Source organism: Ammospiza nelsoni, chromosome Z (assembly GCF_027579445.1).
Source record: "Ammospiza nelsoni isolate bAmmNel1 chromosome Z, bAmmNel1.pri, whole genome shotgun sequence".
Classification (NCBI taxonomy): Eukaryota; Metazoa; Chordata; class Aves; order Passeriformes; family Passerellidae; genus Ammospiza; species Ammospiza nelsoni.
Window position 1 is genome coordinate 26030155 of NC_080669.1, and position 27020 is coordinate 26057174.

The following is a 27020-nucleotide window of genomic DNA, read 5'->3' on the forward strand; positions in this document are numbered from 1 at the left end:
TCCAAGGTACCTCTGTTATAGGCAGCTCTGCAGAGCTGCTGCTCAGCGGAGGCAGGGTTTCCTGCAATTTGCACAACAGCCTTCCCAGAAGTGAGGCAGTACCAGAGGCATCTTTTCAACAGAACTGAATCTACAACATTCCCTCCTGCTGTTTTCAGCCACATAGTCCTGTTGTTCCTAAATTGTGTTCCCAAAAAGTGACTGGTCAACACATACCCACAAACTCCTCCCCAGCGTGTCAGTGCAGACCACTGCTTGGCAGGCTCTAAAGGCTCTAGAATTTGCTGCCACAGGCCAAACCAGGCAACTCACCTTCAGGATCAGCACTAAGAGTCCTGCACTCATCAGGAGAGGGACAAGGCTGCTAATGAACCAGCTTAACCAAAGGATGCCATTGTCAAGTCCCATAATCCTCATTGTTTCTTTCAGCCGGGCTTCCTTCTCATACACAATGCCCTTAATTATCACAGCCACTGAGTAGATCCAAGCTAGTGTCATGAAGAGAGGCATGGAGCGGCTCATGACACGCAGAAATCTGAGAAAATGAAAGAAAGGGGCCAGGAGATCCGAGTGAGAAACATTACTGCAACTTCAGATACCACTTCAAGGGCTATCAGAGCATGGTGACAGCTAAGGCATCCCTGCACAAAGCAGCTGATATGCAAAGCCTGACACAGGATCCTTGTCTCACCATGAGGTGAGGTGGGTGGGTTTAGAGCATATTACCAGTTAGGAGTGGGAGGTGGAGCTGCAATTGTCACTCAGTGAAAGAGTGGGTGCAAAGAGCTGCCTTGTCTGAGAGCTGCTCTCAATTGCCCTCTTTCCCCTCTCCTGTGCCTATCTATCTGTCCTGCTTTTTTCCCCAGTGCTATTTTCACTTGCATCAGGTGTGGGGATATGGTCACACCTCAGGAAGGTACTGTGTGTGCTCAACTCCAGGACTCTCCTGGGCAGGACTCTGCAAGTCATTACACATTCTAAATCTTCCATGTGGGTGCCCTAATTCTAGGGATTAGGAACACAATGGAGATTGCCTCCTCACTGAAAATAGGGACAAAAACCATGCCTGAGGATTGACAAAAGCCCATGCCTCCCAAGCTCCTCCTCCTGGGAGCTTCTGAAGCGGCCTGTATACATACATGTCATCCACGTAACATGGGTAGGGCATCTGCTGCACATAAACTCCTGTCTTCTTCTCTGTGCCTGTCTGAACCCTGATGATGGCCTGCTCTACCACATCCTGCAGGTAGACAAAGCCTCCCCAGACATAGCGCATGTCCTCAAAGGGATCAGCACGGGGACCAGGATCCCAGTACCTGCACCAAGGGAATAAGACCGTTCCATTAGAAATCCTCCTCACTCCATTCTTTGTAAGAAATTGATCGTAAGGCAGGATGTCAGGGCTCACCCATCCTTGATCTTGTTGGTCCTTTCCACATTATCAATGTCCATGCGTATCTTGTATTTCACATGTTGAGGAAGGTCTGTGCTGTCAGGAGCTATTTCAGTGAAGACTACGCCAGCCCAGAACCTCCTTTCATCCAGAAGTTCCAAGGACTTGTTAATGAGCCGGACTTCTGTGGGCACAGGCTCCAGTTTGTCCAGGTTGACACACTAGACAGGGACAGAATTGGAAGCATTTATGGGATACACTGCCAAATTATAAGGTACTTTGTTTAGTTGTGGGGTGGAGGGAAAGAAGAGAACACTCCAATGGTAATGTCATGCCCAAGTAAAAAGACAACAGCATCAGACTATTTTGCAATGGTTTGCTCAGTTATAGCCCAGCAAGTTGCAAGAGTTGTCATTGCTTCCTGCTTGACAGTCACCTACCAGTCCAACATATATCACTGAGAAATACCCCAGCAAAGGCATTTTCTGTACTAGAGGTTAGCTAGCACCGCAGTATTACCTACAGCATTTCATCCAAGTATCAACTTCCATAAATGGTCTTATTTCATCTGTTACCAATAAATCAAATCTGATTCAAAGACTATAAACATCAGTGGAGAGACCTGAAGGTTTTGAATCAAGCCCTTAACAGGCCATGGCCTGTTTCTGCTTGCACTCATCTCCCAAGCTGATGAGGCAAAAAGTAAAACTAATTTTGCTCCCTCAATTTGAAGCAGCTGCTAGCTTTACCACAGCCCTCAGTGCTTGAACCCCACCGCGAACTGAAGTATGAACAGCTACACTGCTGGAGACAGCAGCAGCTTTCAGTCACTAACAGAAGGGCAGGAAACCACATGCAGTGACAGAAGCAAAACTTCAAGAACAAGGCCTACAGGAAGATTCCTACATCCTGGTTGTATCCATAAAATGGATGGAGGAATATCTACTTTACCTTTTCAGAACACCCAACCGCATAAGTGGAGACCAAGCTGCTGCCCTCCCCCAGCACCTTGCCCACACTAACAATATCTCACCTCCATGAAGCGGGAGATGGTCTGGATAGCCCGGTCTGTCTCATTGAAGGCATCCACCCAGGTGTACACAGAGCCATTTTCTGTCTCAAAGTCCTCTGGACTGTTTGACAGGAAGCGGGCAACATCCTCTACTGTCCAGTTGGAAGCTGGAAAGTGCAGGTCCCAGAGGGCTTTGCCTTTCAGTAACGTCTGCAAGAGTTTTGTTTTCAAAGACGAAATGGTTGTGAGAAATAATATTAGATTCCTCTCTCATAATGAAGTCAAGCACTACAAGGAAAACAGCTGCTAAGAAGGTGCAGGTAGAGGCCCTCTATCATACTGAGAGGATCAATACAGTGGTGTCCTTCCCCTTACCTTTGCTTTAAGAGGGATATGCCTCCCTCGGTACAGCTACACCATATCGGTGTGCTTTGCAGGCTGGCTGCCTGCCTCCATGTCCGGCCAACCCCTCTCCCAAGGAGAGGGCAGCAGAGAGCCATGTACAGCTCTGCACCCCACACAGGCAAACCAGGGAAAAGGGAGATGCTAGCGCCGCAGAAATGCATTTGCCCAATACTTGGTGCCTAGCTCTGCTCACTTCTTCCAGAAAAATCTCACGTCCTGGCTTGGATGGAGAGCAATTGAGGTACAGCTGAAGGCTCAATAGTCACTGTGCTGAGCAGAAATACCAGCACCAGAGGCCAGGCGATTTTTGTATTTTGTTTTTGTGCCACCAGGGCTAGCTGAAGCTCCCCTGTACAGCCATGATGTCCTGCCTTTATCCTCTTGTCTAGGACAGTGCTTTCTTCACCTGGTTTAACTGCTAGCTTTCTGAGGACAGGCTACTGTATGCACAATGTCTAGCACAAATGCACTGAAGCAGAAACCAGTCCACTGGGCAGACAATTTAAGGCCAGGCAGGAAGGGAACAGTAATTGTAAATTACATAGTTGAACGGAAGTCAGGGAGATAAAAAGAAAAACCTGCACAAGAGAGAAAACTGCAAAAATCCTCATGATTAAGAACAGGAAGTGGATTTTTTGCCACAACAAAAATGAAACAGAGGTAAAGAGCTTCTCCATACTCTGCTGTTACCAGCAAACCAGAAAGTAGTGGGTCACACAGTTACAAAAACAACTTTGCAAACTGTAAAAACAGAACAGACCAAGCTACCAAAGGAAAACATACAAAAAGGAAATCCAAGCACACAGGAATCAGATGTGCTGTGCTCCCTTTTCATTTGGTCTCCATGGTTAACTTCTGCTACCATGTGTGCAGGGAAATGGCTCAACCTCATCTTGTTTAAGTCCAACATTAAAGCTCCTTAACCCTAGGGGCACTTGTTGCCCTTCCTGAAGTTCACAGGCACATTAGCATCAAGCTAGAAGTGGCACAGATGGGAAAACAAAGCACTTTCCTCTCCCTCAGCAGGAAGAAATATGCCAAACAGATTGTACAACCCAGAAAGTTGAGAGGTGATGGCCAGTCAATCCAGAAACATGACAACTGAAGGAAATGCTTGCTGGGAGCTGCCAAGGCACTGACAATGAAGTACTCCTGCTTGTGCAAATGCCAACAGGTGACAACAAAGAGATCGTTTTACTATACTGGTACAGAAAAGACCAGATTGCTGGGAAGATCAATAATTAACCACCAGAGGCAACAGTATTAACAAGCAACATAAGATATAAAGCCATAAAAGCCCAGGGCTCAGTAAAAAAAAAAAAATACAAGCAACATTCACTTTTCAGAGGACATCACTGCAAATAAACGTTTTGGACCTCAGCTTTCTGCCTGAGATTTGTAACAATCTATTCAACTGTCTCTGGTGCCCTACTATGTCATGTTGATGGAGAAGTACAACAGGCCAGGTCACATTCAGCACAGCATTACACTGGGGTGAAAAAGGAATTAATTTCAGGGTTTATACAACCTGGGGAGGTCTCTGTACACAAGATGGTGCATGGTGATAGCCAACCAACTGTGTTGCAGAGACAGCTGGAAAAACTACTCTACAGCAGTCCCTCTGTTTCTTGATGTTAGCTTTACATCACTGTACTTCCTAAGAGATTGGCGCAGGGTGCAAAGATCCACCCCTCATAGCTGCACCCGAGGAACCATGGTGACATGCTCATGACACATTAGGGCAACACTGCAGACAAAACAGTACATCTTCCAACAGAGGCAGATTAGAATTGGGTGTTAAATGTGCTGTTTGCAGGACACTGTTAGGTGAAGGAAGGAATGCCAATCACAATGCAAGATCAGTACTCAAGATCTCTTTCAAGAAGAGGTCCCATCCACAGTATCTATCTGCCCAATTCAGCACTGAAGCACCTTTTAAAATAAATATTTCATCACTTATTGCAAAAAACAAGAGCAGTAGTTCTGGCAAGGACAGCATACTGACCCGAATGAGATCCATTTCCTGACTACTTTCCATAAATGTCCAAATCTTTGGGCTTATCTCCTCCCACATTCCCCCGAGGTCACGAAACACACCCAGCTCCTGGAATGTCCTGTTCACCTGTCACAAAGCAGAGAGGAAGGTTATTTCCAAAAGCTGGCAGAGACCATCATGAGCTGAGAGGGTGTATTGAGCCTTCAATAGCAAGTACATGGGAGGTGAGAGATTCAGGAGGCTGTGCTTTTGTAGGCAATCCTTCCTAGGCTTGGGTTTGGGTCCAATTTAACTAGAGAGGATCAGCTGCACAGCCAGAGGACACAGCTAATGCTACATTATTAGACGACAGGGCTAGAGTTACCTCAGACATGACCTTCCTTACAGCTGGTGTATCTGGAGTGTACAAGATCTTCCCAATCAGCAAGGGCTTCAAAGCCCTCCAGATAATCCTGGAAAGCGGGCTGGATTCCAGGTTCTTCATTAGCTCATTGCAGTAGGGTGCTGAAGAAGAGCACAAAGGTGAGTGGCTGAACAGCACAGTAACAACTGCAGAAGGCATAGAACTTCAAGAACAATCAAAGCATTTTTCAGACGCAAACCCCCTCCTTTACTGCAAAGCTTCACAAAAAGCCCCTTTTAGCCCAAGCCTGCACAGTCTGCCCAGTGAACAAGGAGCAACCAGGTAGCCTCCAACACTAAGAGCCACAGTACTAGTTCTGCAACACTCCCACAACCCCAATGCATGGCACAAACAAAATTTATCTGGAAAAGGTCAGATTTCCAGAGGCTACATGTGACTGCACTCCCTCTCCCACTAATGCAGCCCCACTGCACAGCTTCCTGTGTATGCTTCATAGGTGATAGGTAGCAGGTCCTTGGGAGACTCTGCAAGCTGATAACTTCTTCGCCTTAAGGGCATATGCAGGACAATATGCCCTTCTGAAATAGCAGTGAATATGTCCCTCAGGACCACCTACCTTCATCTGTGGAAGTTTGGAAAATGCTAGCGGTGACAATCATGAAGTAGATAGGACCTCAAACTAAGCCATTGTTACACTTACTTGTGGAGTTATCATAGAAGTTAATCACATCATCTTCAGTGCTGTTGCCTCCAAACAGTGCTTTGTAATTGTTATCCTCATACCAGTTGAGGGATTTAATTTTGAGCCCTCCACCTTCAGGATGGCCACACACAATCCGTGACACAGCCTGATAGATCTGTGTAGAGGAGTTTGAGGCATTCACATTGTTCAGGAACATCACCTCTTGTCTCATGTCACTCCAGCTCTTCATGCTCAGCAGCTGGAGGGGAAGGATGGAGAAAAGAATGGAAGAAAAGAACAGGATTAGTAAAAGGAGAAGGTCTCTCAGTGCACCTTCAAACCACAGAACAGATTTTTCAACAGATGAGAATCCTCTTGAACACCACAACAAGGGGAAGAACAGGGAAAACAATTCCCCACCACCACAATGGAAGGCTCTTCTGAGCAAGCACTTGGGATATATCCTTGCCAAGTTCTTTACTACTGAGTTTTCTACTCCAGTGCTGTGGGTGGTTCCTGGCCTCCCTGCCCTCTAACATGGAAGCTGCTTGTTCTCCTGGTTGCACAATGACTTACATTCCAGTGGAGTACCCTCACAAGGGCAGGTGGGGTGGGGTACATAGAGTCAGAATAGGAATTAAAGGAACAATACCAAGTGACTTGTGGGTCACAAACTGGATGAGCCACAGGCCACACCAGTGTCACCTGGCACAACTCCACCCAACCTCCACTGATTTACACCAGGCAGGCAGTCTGATCTCTCAGATTGCCATCACTTATTCCTGCCCCAGAAACTCCTTGCCCCATTGTCAACGGCATTCCCAGAATATCCTTGAAAACAAGCCCTGTTGCAGCCAGGACCCTGAATAAGCCTTGCACATAGCCAATCACTGCAAGGAGCCTTCTGCTGGCCAGTTGACCTCACACCAGGCCTGAGGTGACAACATTCAACCAGCCAGAACAATTAGTACCTCCAGACTCATTTGAGAGGCATAAGCCAGACAATATGCCTGTAATGTGCCATGAACAAAAACACCCTGCCCTCAGCCTGAAATATTCACTGCATTAATGTTGCCATACTTGGGCTTATGGCCAAGCTCACCACAAGACAAAAAGTAACCCACCCACACAAGCACTTGTTTCATGCTACACTGGAGTGTTGCTTTCAGACCCCCTATCCTGAGGTGTCAAGACATCACCTCTTCGATGGTGACAATAAGTGGATGCTAAGAAGAAATAAGACAAAGGCAAGAAACTAGGATGCTTCCTCTAAGTAAGCTTCCAGCTTCCATTTATTTGCAGCTCAGGGAACTTCTATTTCCTAACCCTCAATGACTTTCTTCCATGGTGAAATCCTAGAATTTAGAACAACCACAAGGATTTAACATCCAATATCACAGGAAAGAACCCCTTCTCTCTCCTTATCTGGCTGTGCTCAGCTCCCTTTGGTGTCATGTGGTTTTGTTTTTTTGTTTTTACTGAAAGAGATGGTGAGCATTCAATCCCTATCTCTTTTTCATGTGCCACTGAACTCTACAGGTATTTGTCATATCCTCAACTCATCTCTCCTGCAAGCTGAACAGTCTCAACCTATTCCCTTGTTCCTTTGGTGAAAGCCATTATACTTCTAAATGTCCTAACTGGCCTTCTCTGAACTTTATTCCAGTTATGCTATCCCTGTCAGAGAACAAGAACCTAGATTTGTGTTCCTTATCAAAGGGTTTTGTATTTGTGGTAAAATCCTACAGCTGGTTCTCTATCCCTGTTTAAGTGTTTTCTAGAACTTTATCTGATTTCTTGACTCCTGCTGAAACATCAGGTGACATTAACTTGGATGTTCTCACTGTGCTGTCCAGAACAGGCACATGCACTTAACAGGGTTAGCAGAGCTGCTGAGACACCTATTTGTAACTGCTTGTCAACTGCATCCCAGAAACAACTTCAAATGCTGTGTCCAACTGCCCTTTTTTCAGAAACAATAAGAGAGTCAAAGACCATCTGCCACTTTTGCTCACAGTGCATTTATTATCTGCACTTATTTAAACAAAGGTGGTAGACCAAAGTCTAAGACAGCTGGGAAAGCCAGCCAGCAACAATGTTGAAAGCAGCAGTGTGCTGGAACAACCAATCCAAGTTCACCCAAGGAAAGCACACTTGAGACTCCTTGGCCTTACAGTGGGAGGTAAACCTGACCCTTTGCATGGCCCATCTGTCCATGTTTTAGTTGTGTCAACATCTGGAGGAAAATTCTTGATGGTAAACAACAGCTACTACGTGCCACCTGCACAAGCAGCCACTATTTTCAGATGCCTAAGAGCACATGACACACTGATATAATGCAAGACAGTGGTAAGAACAGCAGAAATCTGAGTACAAATATCCAGATTGACTGATTCCAGTGTACTTTCATTTCCTTGCTACTCACTGGTACCTTTGCCTGCAGCCTGGGCACCACTCAACCTGGCTCCAGGTTCAGGGTAACCTACAGGACATCAGCATCGTGGAACATGAATGAAAACTGTTGCACAACCGGTTTTGTTTGTTACATATGTTCATGCAGATGTTTGGATTTGATGATTCTTCACCCAAAAGGCCAAGGCTGCATTTCAGGTGTGACAATTTGAGTGTGCAATTCAAAGGGATGCTTCAGGGAGTTTTTGGTATCTTAGCTAAAAGAGCTCATTTTTGCCCAGCAACAAGGCAGCTGCTTCAGCTAAAGCACCATAAACTCCCTAACCTGATAAGCAAAAGCACCATAAACTCCCTAACCTGATAAGCAAAGGTACTTAAATAGGAAGTGCAGACGATTCCCATGAACATATGAAGTACTAACCATCTTAAAGAGGGATTGCATTTGCAAACACATTTTTACAAATTATTTTGAAACAGCTTGAGCAAGGAACTTTGTTTCATCTTTGGTACCAGCCTCTTTGCAATTTACATGCAGAACTGATCTTTACACCTCTGAAAGCAAATATGTCAAATGTGAAGGGTTACTGTGCAATTTCTTCTTCCAGACATCAGACCTGGCTCCCTAAGTGTATCTAAATAGTTGTCCTTGCTCTTGGTGTTTAATCTGCCCTCCAAAAAGTTGATTTAAAGAGTCCAAGAACACAGATCCAATAAATCCCCATACTCCAAGACAAATATTTTGTTCAGACCATTTTCTAATTAAAATTCCCTGCTAGAAAGGTTCCTAGACATGGCACAAACAATAGTTCTCTCCACCCCCTCAAGCTGCTGCCCTTTGAAACAAGGGAGCAAGTCCCTCCTTTTCACACAGAAATCCGCCTGACAGACAATAAGAAGTAACTTTCGGTCAAGCCATCTGGAGCAGCTCATGCTGTACACAGAGCAAAATGCTGCCTTTGTTTGCACAGCAGGGCAGAATAAAAGTAGTCGTGCCCAAAACAGCTGCCAAGCAAAAGGCACGTTACCCTGGGACGTTTTCAGCCACATCAGCAAACCAAGTATCACGTGGTTTCAATTATTTTTATCCCAGACAAGAAGAAAAGCCAAGCTTAAATGACGTAACAGGAAACAGCTGTAGTCAAACTCTGAAGGGCAGCCTCCCTGCTAGCAGCAAAAGCTCTTCCATGGTCCTAACTGAAGCTGATCCTGGAATCATATTAATTTCAATGTGAAGGGAACTGCGCAGCAGGTTGAAGGGCTCGGGGAGGGGTGCGTGCCAGGAATTGTTGGCTGGCACAGCGCAGGCTCCCAGCAGCTGCCCCTCCGTGGGAGTGAGGCGCAGGCTAACCTGGAGTGACCCGCTCTTGTGCATGCTCCCAGAGGTTACTGCCGTTCACGGCGCAGAGCTCTCTCGCTCTGATGCAAAGGCGGAAGACTAGCGAAGGGAGGAGGAGGCGGCGGCATTGTTTAGCTTACATGGAGGCGGTGGCACTGTTTAGCTTAGATGTTGTGATTTCTGCTCCAGGGAGAGAATGTTTTTGACTAACAGCAGCACTTCAAAGTCAAAGCCAGACAAAAAAACTAGGATAGGTTTCTGGCTCAACACGCACCCCCTACCCCCCCCAGATTAGGACTTCTGATTCAAACTTAGGTATGTAGAGCTTTTTTTCTTAATCCATCATTTCACCTGCAAAAACAAATATTTGCAGTCTCTAGAAGGCCAATTTGACTGTGCAAATCACTGGGGTTTTAGTGTTGTGATGTCATTGTGCTGAGTGCCCCACAAGACTGGAAAACAATCTCTGGCCCAAAAAGTAAGATAGATAAAGAGGAAACAGTAGCTTACCACTACTAATTTAAACTATTATAGCCACAGCACCTTTTCCACATGCCATACCCTCACTGCACATGAAATCCAGTAGATACAATCAATTAATAACCCTGATGTGGATTGGCAACTAGATGGGAAAAAATAAAAAGGAAAGCCTCAACATGTAGTTTGCAAGGCACTACCTGGCAGCAGATGTACTGCAAGCCCAACTGTTGTGCCACTGCTGAGAAGACAAAACACTACAGAAAATGTCCTAATTCCTATTATGGTATTTATAACTTGAGGTGCCAAGAAGTTGCAAAGTGCATGCTGCCTGCACACAGGGAAAACGGCTGTAGGATCGGGAAAAGTTTCAAAACAAGCCAGGGATTTGACTATAAGTTGCTTCTTGTACTTGATCACAGGCTAAGATAGCAACCACAGTGATGTGTTTTCCTTACACAAAGGCTCTTCTTACCTCTTTAACAAGCCTCCCAATGCTCTCTCTCAAAGTTTCCACAGTTTCTGACAGATCCCACAAGGAGGAATTGAAAGAAAGTTGTCTCTGCGGGAAGAGAGAAAAAGAAACTAGAAGTTACTGCAAAGCACAAATGAAGAGATTAAACTTTTGTAAACATTCTTGCATAGAGCAGTTAGGACTGTTTACATTGGTGGGGAAGATGGAGCTGGCTTTCCGTGTAATGTTGAACTTAAAATACCATGGGCTTCTGCACCCTGCAATGTGATAGGATCACCCCTTCCTCTTCTACATAGATGCCATAATCAGAACCATACCAACGAAATGTTAAATGCATGCACATACACTTACAATGCAAAGGATGACTTGCATTCCAGGTCACAAAACAAGCACAGTCTACAGGACAGCACGTGAAATCCCACAAGCCAGTGCAAAGAAGGGGATGCAAAATCAGTACAGCGGGGAAAAAGGCAATTTGGTGGGTACAAGTTTTCAGTGAGACTACACAGATACAAAGATACTCAGATACAAAGGACTCCCTACTGCAGTGTACATTATTACTAAAGTCCTCCTATCAGGTCTTGATATTCTTTATCCAAGCCAAGGGTGTATTTTAAAACAAACAGCTTCCAGGAAATAGCTGGCATGTACTGTCACCAAAGGACAAGACTGATAGGCTTCCAGAAGTGGAAGGTATAGCTTTCAGGAAACAATTTTCTCTAGCAGGAAGTTACATTGAAGACAACTTCTTGTTTCCAACTCCTCTACATTGAGTAACTGGTGGCCTGGAGTTCAGTTTGTGGGGTTCTTTTCCCCTTTTATTCACATATCTGGATTATCTTGCATGGAAAACATTTGGGCACAATCCTTGTTTCAAAGGAATGAAGATGAAAACAAACACCTAAGATTTCGTATTAGTAGCTTGTTGCAGCATTTGAAAGCATACTAAAGTTATATCACTGCAACACACAGATGAACAGCCAAGGCCCTTGATTTTAGCACATATCTTTCGAGCTGAATCTCTTCCTTTTCACATCTTTCTTGGGGCAATTTCTGAAAACAAAGCCTGGAGGTTTTAATTTGTTCTGCTTGATCTGCTGGAGATGGGTAGACCTGGTCAGTGCCAGCTATTGTAAATGGGCACTGTTCTGCTGATCTGCTGGGATGTTTAAAACTCTTCTGAATGCACAGTTAGTTTTTGCTCCAAAGCCAGTTGCAAATTCAGGGAGGATTCTCTAACCTCTATGGATCTCTACTAAATGCAGTCCTTACGGTTTGGATAAATAAAACATATCATCTAGGAGAAAAGCAATTAAATATCCCACAGGCTCAGACCGTCAAGATATATTTAAAGAAATCTAGCCAGCAAATATCAAAGCTACTTATCTGCTCTACCACTATAACCTTAGCAGTAAGATGAGGTAGAAAGTTCCATGTTCATGCATAACAAGAGATGTGTTTGTTCAGCTCCATATAGATATATATATATATATTCACATAGATTTGTGTTCACTGCATTCAGAGGTGATTCAGGGACAGAGTGGATGAAGAAAAGTTTTCTGAAGATACTAATTGGTTCAGAACAGTGAAAAGTCAAAATCCAATTGCAAAGGATTACTGAACATCCTCCTACTGACACACTGTTACAAAGTGCCAGACAAAATTCAGCACTGCAAAGTAAAGTACATTGGGAAAAGACAGTTCTACCTTAAGATACCCCTTGTATGGCTCTGAATTAGCTAATTCCACTCAGAAAGAGAGATCTTAGAAATACAGTCATAAAACAGATCAGCATCAACATAAATACACAATGCAATCCTGGTTCTCAAGCAGTATGAGTAGTTTTGGGTTCTCCATCTGTGAAGGAGCTCAGGTATAGACAAAGGCCATGATTCAAGGTAAGAATGGTTTTTGAAGGAAGAACAATAGATCCCAGTTCTTCCAATGGGATGTGTAAGGACAAACAGAGGTTATGACAAAGGTCTGTAGACTTACAAGTGGGATGGGGAATGGTAGTGGGATGATTGCCTTCTGTGCCTCGTCATACAGAGCTAGAAAACTTCCAGTGAAATGATCAGTTTAAAACAAAACTAAAGGAGCTTCTGCATATGCAACTTAGTCAAAACAGAAAAAAAAGCAGTAGACTCTACACAATGCTGAAAGTATTGTGAGTTTGAGAAAGACTCAAAAGAACTAATTGAACATCACAATCTTACCAAATGCTATTAAACAACAAGATCCCAGTAGTACATGAGAAAGTCTGGGTTGCAAGCTACTGAAGAACAGGACATTACACAGAAGACATGTTATGTGCTTGCCCAGTGGCTGCATCCTTTCACATGCCTCCATTCAGGGCCACTGCTGGATTATCAGTCAAGGACACTGAGCCTAACAGGACTTTTGCCTGACCTTGTACATCTTAGGTGATTCAAGGAGCTTGCAAACCTTACTCTGAAATGTGAGGAGTATCCATCTATCCTCTCATACCACAGCATCCTGACCTTTCCTCCCTAACAAATCCATATCATTTCAAGATCATTTCTCACCAGAATTTGCAATAGTACCATTTATATGGAGGAAGTTTTACTCTCTCTACCACTTCTTCAACCTCAAAGCCCACTCAGGAAGCCTCTCATAAGTCATGACCAGAGACAATAACAAAAGATCAGTCACAAGGACCAGTCTTCTTCGAACAGATTAACATGACGTTAATTTCCCTGTAATATACATCTTTGTAGTGACTCACTAAGTAGTTAATTCCATTAATAAGAAACCTCTAGATCCAGGGTATATCCAGGAAGACTGTTCCTACTGTGGGACTGTCTTTATCAGATACCCACACTACATCTAGGGGCTGGGGAGGGCAATGACTCATTTACTGGCAATGCGCTGCAAAAACATCACCTGTCTGTTCTAGGCACACTGTGGAAAGACAAATGTCTGGCAGGTTTTGAACACAAGTGCCCTCTACAATTACTGTGGTAGTGACTAGAAAGTCACTAAATTTGTCTTTTGAGGCAGCCAATATCATAATACTCTTGAAGTACTGAGTGCACTGGGGGGGATTCTGTGTGCTTGTATGGGCATGCTGCAAGATTTACTCTAGTGACAAATACTTGAGATGGCCAGAGTTGAAGGACAAACCTTGAATAAATTCACATGAGACTTATGGGGGATGGACAAATCTGATTTAACATACATGAGAATGCATGGGTTTCAAGTGTTGGGAAGTCAAAACATTAAGCCAAAATTCAGTCTGCATCATACAGCTGACTGTTTCTCCTTAATGAAGATAACTCTGCCACATTTGCTTTGAAATAGTTATTGCAACTTTATACTGGTCTTACCAGAAACTTTCCACTGGCCTCTACAGAAAAATCATGTGCTTTAAGCTTCTGCTCTTGTTTCCTGAGAGTGGAAGTCTCAAACCTCTGCTGTTTATAAGGATGATATCATTGTGCTTGACTGAAAACGCTCTCAAAAGATGAAGGAAAGCTATGAATTCAGTTGTAGCACATATTTACATTTCTAAAAATCATTTTTCAACTGCAATGCCTTTATTATCTAATGCTTAGTTCATGCCAGCCATTTGACAAAATACCACCCATATTATGGAGGGAGAAAGGAACAATTGGATTTTCATGCGCTCACCCACCGTCTTTCAAGGACCACTGTGGTAGACAAGCCACAGCATATTTATGGCTTACTACAGATCCATACCACTGGAAGTGAGTAGTGCAAAGCCTTTATTAGGCAGTGCTGTCTAAGAGATGAAATCCCACAGGAGCAATCTGAATTATCATTTAACCTTCCCCCACCAAATCACATTCAAAACTGGGGAGAGATTTGCAGATGGACGTAAAAACAGGTACTTCTATGATATAAGACAGTCAGAATGTCCCACTGGACTGTGTGGTAATGGTTGGGAACTTACTGCCATTGCTCTTGTTAGCCTTTCCCAAACCACATAGTTCCTCTATGGGACAATTGCTGGCCAATCACAAGAAGAAAGCCAGGAAGGAAATTTGCATGCATGAAATCATATGTAATATGCAGTCATATGCTTCACTACTGTTCTCAAGCCAGCTTCTCCTGCCTCAGTCTCACTCAACTAGTGCAAGGCAAGCCACAAGAAAATATTATGCGTCCACAAGGAGCTTGTACAATAAGCTGTGTCCTATAGTATTGTTGGTCAAAGGGCTTCAGAGAATGGATGCTGATTAAGATATGGGCCATGGAATTGGGACTTTTTGAAACTCCACCTTGGTGCCCCATGATCATACCCAGATTTTCTGCTGGAAAGCCTGCCTCAAGTAGGTTCTTACAAGAAAGAATAAGACTTTAACCTCCCTACCATACTTCCATGTGCTTGGCTCTGTTTTTGCAGCCTACAGAACAGGCTAAATGCATGCAATACAAAAGATCAGCAACAGAACTAGAATCCTAGTATAAAATTTTATTTAGAAGCTCTTGTTTTAACTGTATCACTGCCCTTTGGGCAACACTCAAGGTGTTCTGATAGAACTGAGGAGGCAAGTATGAAAAATGTTTATTCCTTGCCCTTCTTTTTATAAAAACAGTGCCATGACATTTAGAGCTCATGCATTTTATCATGCATGCACTTTAATTTATTTTTTTAAAACCTTGATCTGTCCATAATTTTCTAGTAATTACTGCATTTTTGAGAGCTACTACTTAGAACACTTAGCATTTCCCTGAAGCTGCAAATGCACACACATTTTAAGCCAGCAGAACTGAGTGTTATCATCAGGGTCTCAGCCCACACACTCACTCACTGATCATACAGCTCTAAATCTTGCACTCTCCCCTTCATGTTTTAGCATAAATATTTGTGTCAACATACAATCAGGTCAGCCATTTTTAATCCGGATCAATTCCATGATGAAATTTACTGCATCATCTTGCAGAGGGAATAACAAACAGGAATGAAGAGGGGAAAAAAACAAGCAGGTGGATGTCAGGCTAAGTCATATGTATTAAGACATTTCAAGAAACTGTAGCCACTTAACTGCCCAGATATCAGAGAAGCACAAACTTCCAGTTTACAATTCAAGCCCTTGGTGTTGAATTTACAGAGTTCTTGCACACAGTTGCAAGCCCTTGTATTAACCTCCTTGTACTAATATGCTGCCTCCCTGTAAGTCACAAAATAGTGCAATCAGTGAAGCCTGTGTTTAGTTACATAAGCTAAAAACCTGTCTGCAAATTGCTCTTGCACCTGCACTAGACTTGGCCCTTACTTTGCTTACTGAAATGCCTTGCTGTGAAGTACATCAAAGGGATTCAGACAAAAAAAATAATAATAAATCTTGACAAAATGCTGGCATTGGTTCACAGACTCAGTAGTAGATACAGAGCATGCTATCTTCAGTGTGCATGTCCAAGATCTGACACACGATGCCTTCAATAAGCTGTGTCAAAAGCCTCCTTTGTTCATGAGCAGAAAGTTCCCTCTTTGTTCAAGAATGTTACTGCAGGTCAGGGCACTTTTTAGCCTCTAAAGACACTAAGTTTCAAATGTGTTGGTTGTGATCCTACAGTTAATTTATCCATTTTGTCTGGCCACATTGAAACCAGTCAGTTTTTGTTTCATTCACTGATGCATTACAGCAGCTTAACTACCAGATACACTGTGACACATTTCTGAGGAAAACTGTGGACCTTTACCAAACAACAGCAGGCTTAGAACTGCTGGTTTCTGGACTCCTGCTTTTTTCCCCGTAAAGACAAGATCATGACCTAGCTTCTCAGAAGCCCCCCAAAACTGCACATAATGTCTTAAATCTATACTGCTGTTGCCAAGAGGCACAAAGTGGCTTATGAGTGTTTCCTTCCACCCACAAACAATATAGACCAAAGAACACAGACACTCAATATCTGCTTCTATAAGCTAAGCTGCAGAAGCTTCCATAAATAAGAAAAGCAAGACAGTCTCCATAGGGCCCAGAAAACCAATTCTGAGTGGTACAATATTTTCAGCCCCTTCAGACCCCAGAATTCCAGCACCTTTGAATGGTTTAATGTAAATTATGTATATATGTGCATATACATATACAACTGATGACAAGTAAGAAGTTATAGTGAGTCCTCTCCAAACAGCCCATCTCTGTTACAATTTTAGTGCTGTCACCCCATCTCTTATTGCTTATGGGTTGTCTTGCTCTTCCAGCAGCAAAGACCAAGTACAGATGGAGGACATGTGGAAAACAGAAGATGAGCTGTGGAAAGAAAAAGTCACTGACTGTGACACAGTGTGCAGGAGAGAAATATGATTCCAGTGCTTGATAATGACCCTCTTTGACTGGGGACAAAGCCAAGCAAGTAGTACATAACTTTGAGTACCGAAAGGCTCATCAAATCTGAAATCTCACACAGTAGACAAAAGAACATTTGTTTTAGTGGGTAACAGAGTTTGTTCTGTGGTCCCTTCTTCACTCTACTGTCATTTCTAGCACTGAATTCCTCAAACTTCCATATTTTTAACACATACTGCAGTTCTGTAGCAAAACATTATTGGATTTTCCTAGATCCAAGTCTACTCTAGTCTCCAGTTACCCTGTAAATAATATATTTTCTTGAAGTTCAGTGAATTCTTCCCCCAATACCCATTCCATTGGTTGATTTTTGAAAACAGGATTTTAAAACTTGACTCTGCTTCATATGATTTAAACTTGCTTAAAGGTTGTGGCCTGTCAGTGGCTAGAAACTTTTGTACTCAGTGGCCCCATGCTAAGGGCAGAGAGCAGTGGTTTTAGCGCTCAGCAAAGCCAGGATTAATGTTGGACTCATCCAGCCAAGATACAACATTTGACTAGAACACAGGGACAACCAAGAGGCTGTTACTGCACAGCATAAAGTCTTTCCTCTCAACAAACTGAACTGCAGACCACATACACTTAAGCTCTGCAAGTGGCAGACTGAACAGGAAGGATAAGAATGACAGGAAGAAGCATGTTGTTCATGCTCCCATGACGAAGAGTAACCATCCTTCTCCTTTCTAATTTCCTCTAAGCAGCTCTGGAGATGGAGGGATGAGTTCCTAGACTGAAAAGACATGGAAAATGTCACTGTGTCAATAATAGACTCTCACTGGTGCACCAGCGAACTCACCTGAAGAGGCTTCAAAGGATTCAGGTTAGCACGGAAGGCTTGCTCAGCTGCATGGAGTTTTTCCTTTGACAAGGTGCAAAGGAAGACTTCAGAGTCCATGGCTGCCGTCTGATTTTGGATCGTTAGAAATTCAGATGATGTTGAGCTATTGCAGAGATCTCTCAGTCGCATTCGATAACCAGACACAATGACCTATGAAAGTGGGAAAAGCATGCCTTCATCTAAGACTTCAACAAAAAAATTGGTTATTGCTCAGACAAAGCAAGCCATTCATAACATTTCCAGATAGAGGTGAGGGGGCATTCTTCTCTACAGGTTGAGTAGCCCTTATTCATATGCAACTCAGTTCCAAGAAAAACCCTCCCCTGCCGAGAACATGGGAGAGAAGCCCTGGGGGAGGCAGGTCCCTCTCCACTCTCCCGCAAATGTGCACAAAGCAGCTGTGATCCTGTCCTGCACAGCAGCCATTTCCTCCAACGGAGGGTACATGCATTGCCTAACATTCAGTTTTCTGGGAAATGAGCCACAGAGAAAAAAACAAGGCTTGCGACCAGACACAAGTCTGGCAAATCTATGTGAAGGGCAAAAGACCTATGCCCCAAACTACTTAGACATATCTGCCAGCCACATTTTCTATGCAGTAATGAGTCAGAATCATCTCCCTTAACTCTGAAGTATCTACTCACTAACTGCTGAGACAACTGTTTTACAGTGTTTTTGAGCAGATAATGTATCAGCAAAAAAAAAGTTATCTTACTAGCTGCAACAAATGAGATAAGATCCTAGAGTCTTCCTTCACAGGCATATTTTTCTTAAGGTAATGGTTTCCTTGTCAATAATGTTTCCTAATCCACATGCAATCACCTTATTAACAAAATTGATAAAATCCCTCTGAGTTATCACCAAACTGTTTCAGATCTGATAAACAAATTCTTTTAATAAGGTCAGTTACCAGCTTCATGTTTGCTGAACAACAAAGTCCATGCCAAAAAGCTGCATACTTCTCAAAGGTGATAAACAAGAAAAAATCCAGAGTCTACTACTGGAAAGAAACTTTTGTTTGCCTTGGGGCTAGACAGATGGAACCATTTTATTGTAAATGCACAGGTAACAACAGCTGTATACTTAATTTCTTCTTTCTGTTGTTTCATAAGTGCATTGCCCAACTTACAACAACTAAAGAGGATTGATCTACATTCCAGAAGAGTTAGCAGCTCCTGAAGCAGGCTGGTAAGTCTGAAATTTTTCGTCTGTCAAAACCAAAGGGGTACGCACAATCAGGGGGAAAAACTGCATTATGTTTAGGAAACAAGCAAATTGAACTGACAGGAGAGAGAAGGGATTTTTAATGCAATACTCATACAAACCTTTAACTTTCGTCCGTATCCATATGCCAAAAATCAGATGTTTCAATGCCACACAGCTCTGACATCAAAAGATTTGCCTTTTGAAAATTTGGGGTGCTTTTTTTCTTGCCATCAGATAAACTACTATCAGTGTTATAGTCATGCTGAAAAGGAGATATTTATGGGGCACTGAAATAACATGCCCAGAACAAGCTTTCCTGGGTGGACATATAGAAAAAACAGTGTCCCCCAGTGCCTCAGTGGTCACTCACAAAAAGCAAAGATGATCAGATCAACCTTCCACCATTCCGAAAATGTCCACCTTTTTCACACAGAGCTTAGGCTCTTTTGGTGAGAAGCTGCCCTTTTCAAGCACTGAGGTCCAGAGCATGAGACCTTAGAAAAAAACATCCTACCTATCCATCCTGAAATACCTAGTCTCTCCAAGTCAGCAAGTTCTCTAATCACTTGCAGTCATCTGAACCCATGGTGTCTTCAGCAGGCAAAAATACATCTTAAATGGCAGGTTTAGTCCCCTAAGAACTCTCAAAATGCCAGGCTCATGAAAGTAGTCATAGGTAATTGTTCAGTCCTTATATGTCATATAATTCTCTCCTTGGGACTTTTCCTGCTTCATGAAACAGAGATTTGTTCCAAGCAGAATATGCACTGGCCATTACTATTTACTCTTCACTGATAGTCAATGCATCATGCTGCAGCACTGGCCCAGGACCTCACTGTGCCTTCAACTTTTCAGAGGGACGGGACCTATTCCCACCTCCCACACAAGAGCTGTCTGGCCACACCTGGACAACTGCAGCATACCAGGCTTGATTACACAGCTGCCTGCCCACTGCTGACCCAGGCACCTTCCGAATCCCACACCCTTCTGAGCACACCTACCATGACTGGAAAAACACAAGGCTGAGACACTCAGCCCCAGGAAGCAACATGCCCATCAAGACAAGGCTTTGGTTGCTTTGATCTCTTTGCACTAATTTCAGTATGCTAGATACAAAACCCTGCTGGACATACTGGAGTGCTGTCATTACAGTAACACCAGAGAACAGTCCCATCTCCTTGAAGACTTCACTTGATTGTATAGCATAAATTCTGGCCTCACTGAACAACCCCAGGACACCAACAGACAGTAGAAGCAGGCTGTATTTGCTGTGAAAGGTTGGCATACTCTGGATAGGCCCTTTTACCAGATGACTTCTGAATGAAGCTGTGACCCACCCATTCAGAGACCTAACAAATGCTGCCTATTAATACTGAAGTCACTAAGCAGCTCAGCAGTGAGGTCAGATCTCCAAACCAGATCTCCAGCAAAATCAAAGATGTCCATTTTGTGAGTCAGATAAAGTCCTTCTGCAGGAAGGGAGAGGTCTGCATCTCTAGTTACCATTCGTATTAGAAAATTGCTCACAGAAAATTTCATGGGCCACTGCTCTGCTCCACAGCTTAACATCTTGGTGCTCAGATTAGCTCTTTTTGCCATCCCTAAGAACAGAATGCTGTTATGACTTAGTAGCATCACTCCCAGTGCTTCAGCAGAATCAGCTCAAGAATTACACAAGAGCACAGCCTGAAGCATTCAAGAAGAATAAGGTGACTGACCAGTCTTTCACCACCCTTCAAACACATTATGTAGAAAAAAGCTAAGCTTTTTTCCTCCTTCCATTTCCATATACAACCAATACAGAATGGCAGTCACACAATGTACAGTGAGGTTTTTTGCAGTTTTGCCTGTTTGAAAAATCTTTCTGCCACTCCACTAACTTAGGGAGTATGATAAGGATGCTGTTGCTGCAGTCTTCCAGTTACCCTCCCAGAACCATCTGTAGCGTGATTCTGTCTTAATCTAATTATTGTCAAGTAAAACGAAGCTTGCAACCTAAAATGGGTAAGAATTTTTTCTATACTCTACATTTTTTAGTAGAATGTATCCTTAACTTGTAGGATAACTTATCAAACTTATCAAACTAAAACAGATGGCTTGAAAGAATTCACTGAAGAACAAGACAATATGTGCAAAGAGGGACAGCAGCTGTAACTATGGGAAAACAAAGACTAAAAGGACAATTAATCCGTTCCACTTCAATGAAGAGATCTGATACGGAATTGATGATCAAAACAGATTTCCTCCTCCTTTTGCATACCATCTTTTGCATTCTTTCAAGAGAACCCTGGGTCTTCCTTTGAAGTCTATTCTGACTTCTGCATTAGAAAGGATACTGGTGGACTAATTCATCAAGCCTAGCAAAAAATGTGTTACAAGCTTGACAATGACAGCCATCGCATGAAGGGCCTCTAGCCCACTGTCACCACTCACTATGTTTATGACTGCAATCATGGAGCACTCAGGATAGCAGGACTCTTGTACTATGTAATATATCTGTCTTAATGCATTGGCCACAAACCTAAATGTAGAGCTCCTTCTGCTGCACAGGAATGTAAGGCAGAGCAAGACCTAGAAACCCTGCTCCAGTCCAGGCTGAGTGGCTGAAAACAGTCAGGACATGGCTAGCAGCTCAATTAATGTTTTACTTCCATTTTTTTTAAAAAAAGAGGAAGGAAAAAATTCAGTTTAGCGTGAGGGTACTATTCTCTTATGCAGGTCAAAACATTTGATTACATTCCCAGTGTCCTTTTACAGCTTAAAATCAAATGAGACAGTAAATTGAGGGCAAGATGGAAGACACAAGCAGGGAATACATTTTCCTCTGTATATCTACAGCATCTAGCAGAGGGGTCCAGCACTGTGGATCTTGGCACTACAGCTAAACAAACAATAGATAAGCATTACATTAGGAGTTGAAAGTACTCTTTACCTGCTGGAGGTTGACCCCTGCATCCAGTAGCTCCTCTACGGCAGATGATGGCATGGACACATTATGATGAAGGAAGTCAGAGAATGTCTCATTGTCAATCAGGAAATCCCGAAGTTTCAGGTCTGGAAAATGACAAGAAAAATTCTTGTCACAGCAAAGCCAAAAGGAAACTCATGCAAGAGCACTGAAAAGGAAAAGTCAAGCTGATAAATAGGGGAGAGGGAATTACACAAACCACAGCGCAAAAGAAAGAGGAGTTGCTGGTAAAGGACTCTGAAACTTGGCAGGCTTCAGAAATGTCAATCTGTGATGTATTGGTCTAAAATAAAATCCCAAATCAACAACAAAAAAAGCAATCAACCTTCAAAACCAGCTCCCACTAACATCATTACTTCAGGTCAATTTGCTCATACATACACAGAAGCAAAGCATACCAAGTTGCTCCCTTGATCTGAAATCTACTACAGCATTAGCACTTAATCCCTGTGTTGTTACTGAACATAGGACTGGGCTGGTGCATGGACCACTAAGGGATTTACTAGCCTTAGTTAATTATTTTAACAGCTGATGTACTCTATCATTAATTTCAAAGTCTGACATATGCAGACACACAAGTATGATACCGAAGCACAGATCTAGGAAACAATCTTAGCTACTTGGAATTAAAAAATATATTTGCAGCATTATTTCCATTTTCTTTCCCAACTGCTTCACCTTCTCAAGCAATCAGTGTTTCAGCTCTTGACTTTGAAACAAATTTGTACCTACCTCACAGCAAAGGGGAACGATCTGGAAATAATAATCCAAGCACGCTACTGAAGTCGACAAAACTGGATATTTCGAAGCTGATGCTCAGAGGTGAGACTGTTTTGGGTTGTTTCTTTGGGTTTTGTGCGTAGGTTTGGTTTTTTGTGTGGGTTTTTTTTGGTAGTTGTTTTGTTTTTTTGTTTTTGGTTTCTTTGTTTTGTGGTTTGGTTGGGGTGTTTTTTTTGGTGGAGGGGGTGGGGGACAGGGAGCAGTGTTTAGTAGATTTGGTTTGGTTTTTGTTGTTGCTGTTTTCTTTAAGAGAGAGAGAGGACAATTCTACAATTCTATCTCCATAAGGCTTAAGCAAGAAGTGATGAGCAAAGCACCTATGCCAGGAGGAGGTGAGAGACAAGTCCTATAGGATTTACCAGAGTGAAGATTTCCAGACTGAGGTACAACTAGCTAGGTGTCATGCTGTATTTTCTACTTTAGGAAGACAGGATGCTAAAACCCAGAGCAAATAGTTGAAAACAATGACCCCTAAAGAGAAAGCAATGATATGGAGGAATCAGGGGCTTGTACCTTTACCCTCCTATAGGGGACAGCTGTAACAACCTTTTCCCCCACCTCCTGTACAGGAGGGGGTTTATGATTTGGCTAGTTTTTTTTGTGTTTTGGTTGCCGTTTTGTTTGGTTGGTTTAGGGGTTGGTTTTGGGATTTTTTTTCTGTCTTTGTTTGTTGGAGGTTTTTTGTGGTTTGGTTTTTTTTTTCGCTTTTTTTGGGGTTTTTTGTTGGTTGGCTTTGGTTTAGCTTGGGCAGGTGATACTGTCACTAATGGGCCCCATCAGGAAGAAGTACGGTGTGCACTCAGCATGCCACGGGAGGTGACAGGGAGACCCGGCGGTTCGGGTGCCACTTCTGCCTCCCAGGCTGATCCTGCCAGAGGAGCCGGCAAGGGGAGGAACCACGCGCTCTGCTCCTGCGGCACGAAGTACATGGGGTTACTGACGGTCATTGCTCCTTCATCTACATATCCAGTTACAAATTCCCCGTTGCCTTTTTGTTCCACACGAAAAAGTAAATCACCCGACTCAGCTGAGGCAAGGCAGAGGTTACTCTGGGGCAAAAGTGTCTCCCTCGCCTTCCTCTCTCCCACGCAGCAGGACCACTCATGAATATGCTGGTTTTGAGCATGCTGTGCAAACACCCCACTCGAACCCCACTAGCAAAATCTACCATCACCTCCACTCCCTGCCCGGGAAAAGGCTGGGAAAATATCTGGCTCCTGCAATAACATAAAACTATCCTTCTCTTTCCAGCAGAGGCTAAAGCACCCTGCTTCACCGCAACTGGAAGAAAAACTTCCCCCACCCCGATTCCTTGGTTATTTCCTACATGTGCCAAAATCCCTGAACACTTCTGCAGCTTGTTTATTTTTTGGTGAGATCATCAACTGTTCAGAAAGTCAGAGGGACAATGGGGGGGGGGGAGGGGGGGCGGTGACTGAAGGCATAATGGCATGCAGAGATCAGATGTTTGCAAGATTTTTCATTGAATCTGCCCCTACTTAAGATATTTTTCAAGCTTCTCTTAAAGGGCCACATGCCTTATGGGGGAAAAAAAAAATTAGTAGCCAAGCAATAATTCTTCCGCTTTTCTGTTTCCTCGGTGATGTGTTGCTTTTTCGTTTGGCTAGTCTATTTTATCTGAGTTTGGCTTTGAGGTTTTTTCCCATATGGAGATATGATTTTCTTGGTCAGGGACATATTCTATATGCAATTGCAGGAGTACAATCTGAACTACACAGATTCCTGCTGACCTGCCTGTAATCATGAGGGGGAGTAACAAAGAGTCACCATCTTTCACAGCTGTAATTAACCAGCCCAGAATTAGCAGAGCATTCATCCCCTGCCTTTTTTGTCACGCCCAGCATTTTCAGACTCACTTAGCACAAGAATTTGCTGAAAATCAATGCTGCCTTCCAAGGAACTCCTACAAACACCTTAACGAGTTTTCATCATCATTTGGAGTAAACCATGAAGGAAACAGAACAAGGTTACCAGAACTGTGGGGCAGTGTTTGGCTTCCAGACAGCTGATCATGAAGCCAGGATCACTACCCAAGACCACACGTGAAAGCTCTGCGAGACCAAGGGACCAAATCCCAACACCACAGTCCTGGCTGCAGTGTCCTAAACACACAGCCAGCCTTCTGTACCATGCATTTTCTCCTCCACCCCATCTGGTCCTACTTTCAGGCCTTGTGGGTCAGTGTCTTATGCAACCCCTCTCAGTTATGGAGGCATGCATAACAGCTTGCACATGAAACAACAGAGAGCACCAAACACTGCAATGCATCTATATTCTCTCTCTGGAAACCTTAAAAAGTCACGGTTTTGCACAGGTTTCCTCTTGAAAACAGCTACTCCCATCCAAGATGACTGCTTGCCCACTAGGGCCTGAGGAAACAAAAGAGCATTACTTAGGAAAAAAGCCCTCCAAAACAGAAAGCAAAAGAAACTGTACATCTTCGGAAGGCTACTATGAAGATTACTTAATAATCCAAACACCTGGAGTGGATGGAAGAACACATTTTACTACCACGGGCCTACTACTGCAATATTATTCTGCCATAAAAATTTAGACACACTATCAAGTTACTCAAATATACAAGACAAAATGTCAGCTCAAACATGATATAACTTGCGTGTCTCCTCTCTTGCTTGAGAGTGGCCAAGAGCATCATTACAGTCACCCACTGCAAGCTGGTGGGCACAGAACAATACACTGGAGACCAATCTCTCCACATACTTTGACATGGACATGCAGCCTTTCCTTGCCCCTCACCTTTATCTTCAACAGAAAAACAAGGGAGCTGCACTCCTGCAGGCTCCTTCACCCCCGGCACAGGGTTCATCTTCCTGACTGAAACCATAAGCCCAAGCAAGCAAGCTAAGCCCTAGGCACAAATGGGGAGATAAACTTGAGGTCACACTGAGCAAACACACTCAAAAGACTGTCAAAACAGATGTGAACCATCATTTGAACCATTGCTGACTCAGTGGTGGTATAGTCAGGAGAAATAATACTGAGACAGCATTTCCTCATGGCAAACAGCTTTTACAATTTCAGTCCTCACATCAAGGGAGCAATAGCAGAGAACAGAGACTTTTGCTTATAAACCATGCAAATAACTCCCAAAACCAACAGGTCTGGCAGGGCTGAAATGCCTTTGTTGTAATTAGCTCCAGTTTGGACATAATATGGCGATGCAATAGGAGACCATCCCCATGCACATGAAACAAGCAGAAGAGATGTCCAGATGTCCATATCCCATATGGGACAGGGAGAAAGATCCTTCATATGGTCACATAAGGAAGCTTCCAGCACAATTGAGAACTCCCAGGCCTGGAGGTCTTATGCCTTAACAACAAGATGTCCCTTGCTCTCTGAAGTCACCAGTCAGGATTCAACAATCACACATGGCAGCATTTCATGAATATTGTTTTCACAAAAGGCACAGCTGACCTTCATTTCCACACAGTTCAAACAAATCTTGGGGGCTGCCTTCTAGGCATCAAAACCAGAAACTGATGGATTTTCATACTGCAGAGCATCTCCTACTGTAACACTTTATTACATCCTAAGATTTACATTTTACTGACAACCTTTTCCAGAACCTTTATGCCTGGCCACAGTGGTAGGCCAGTCAGCCCTTGCTTAAGAATCAAATCTTTGTGACAAAAGAAAAAACAAACCCAAAATGTATTCAAAGAGCTCAAGACAATCACATGAATTAGTGAAGAACAACAATCTCTATGCTTGCTATATTACTTATTAAAATGAACATACAAATAAAAATATGCATTATTTTAAAAATGGCAAATCTGCTCTCCGGTTCCATATAGACCAGAGCTGAACACTGATTGTGCAGTGAAGGAAGTATCTGTGGTCCAAAAGCCACAGGGTTTTATTTTCCTCATTCCAGTAACACATCCCCAGTTACTTTCCCAAGCTCAAAAGGTAGGTCAAAGCGCAAGAAAAGCCATGGCTGGGTATCAGTTTTAATTTGCTGATTCTACTACAAGTATGATCATAACAGGTCTCATAGTAAGCAGTAAATTTCCAACAGCACTGGGAAGATCCACAGACAAGTGAAAAGAAGAAATGCATTTAGGGGCAGGTTACAGGACAAGACTCTTCTAACAAACTTCTCTCCTATTCTTTCTTCTTTCTGTGAAAGAAGATACTTCCTCCAGAAACTTAATGGTGCAGTGTCCTTTAAAATCAAACAGCAGGGTGGGAAAACAGAACCCTACAGAAATTGTGGCTATGTTTTTCATATCCTGAACACTGTGTTCTAAAAATAGAAGGCATGCAAATGGAATTCAATGTTATCTCAATCCACTG

At 43.2% G+C, this 27020-nt stretch overlaps 1 protein-coding gene across 4 annotated transcripts in view; it reads right to left on the minus strand.

The window, feature by feature from the left end:
* The window catches only part of ABCA1 (ATP binding cassette subfamily A member 1), a 91934-nt gene that overhangs the window by 25619 nt on the left and 39295 nt on the right, over positions 1-27020 (minus strand). For all 4 annotated transcript variants that reach the window (XM_059491733.1, XM_059491732.1, XM_059491735.1 and 1 more), the window contains 10 exons: positions 21864-21985; positions 17684-17875; positions 10553-10639; positions 5871-6111; positions 5171-5310; positions 4816-4932; positions 2427-2615; positions 1409-1614; positions 1140-1316; positions 313-535 (listed from right to left, as the gene is read on the minus strand). In XM_059491733.1, coding sequence (XP_059347716.1) covers positions 313-535; positions 1140-1316; positions 1409-1614; positions 2427-2615; positions 4816-4932; positions 5171-5310; positions 5871-6111; positions 10553-10639; positions 17684-17875; positions 21864-21985 — 1694 coding nt within the window. The remainder of the gene's footprint in view (positions 1-312; positions 536-1139; positions 1317-1408; positions 1615-2426; positions 2616-4815; positions 4933-5170; positions 5311-5870; positions 6112-10552; positions 10640-17683; positions 17876-21863; positions 21986-27020) is intronic.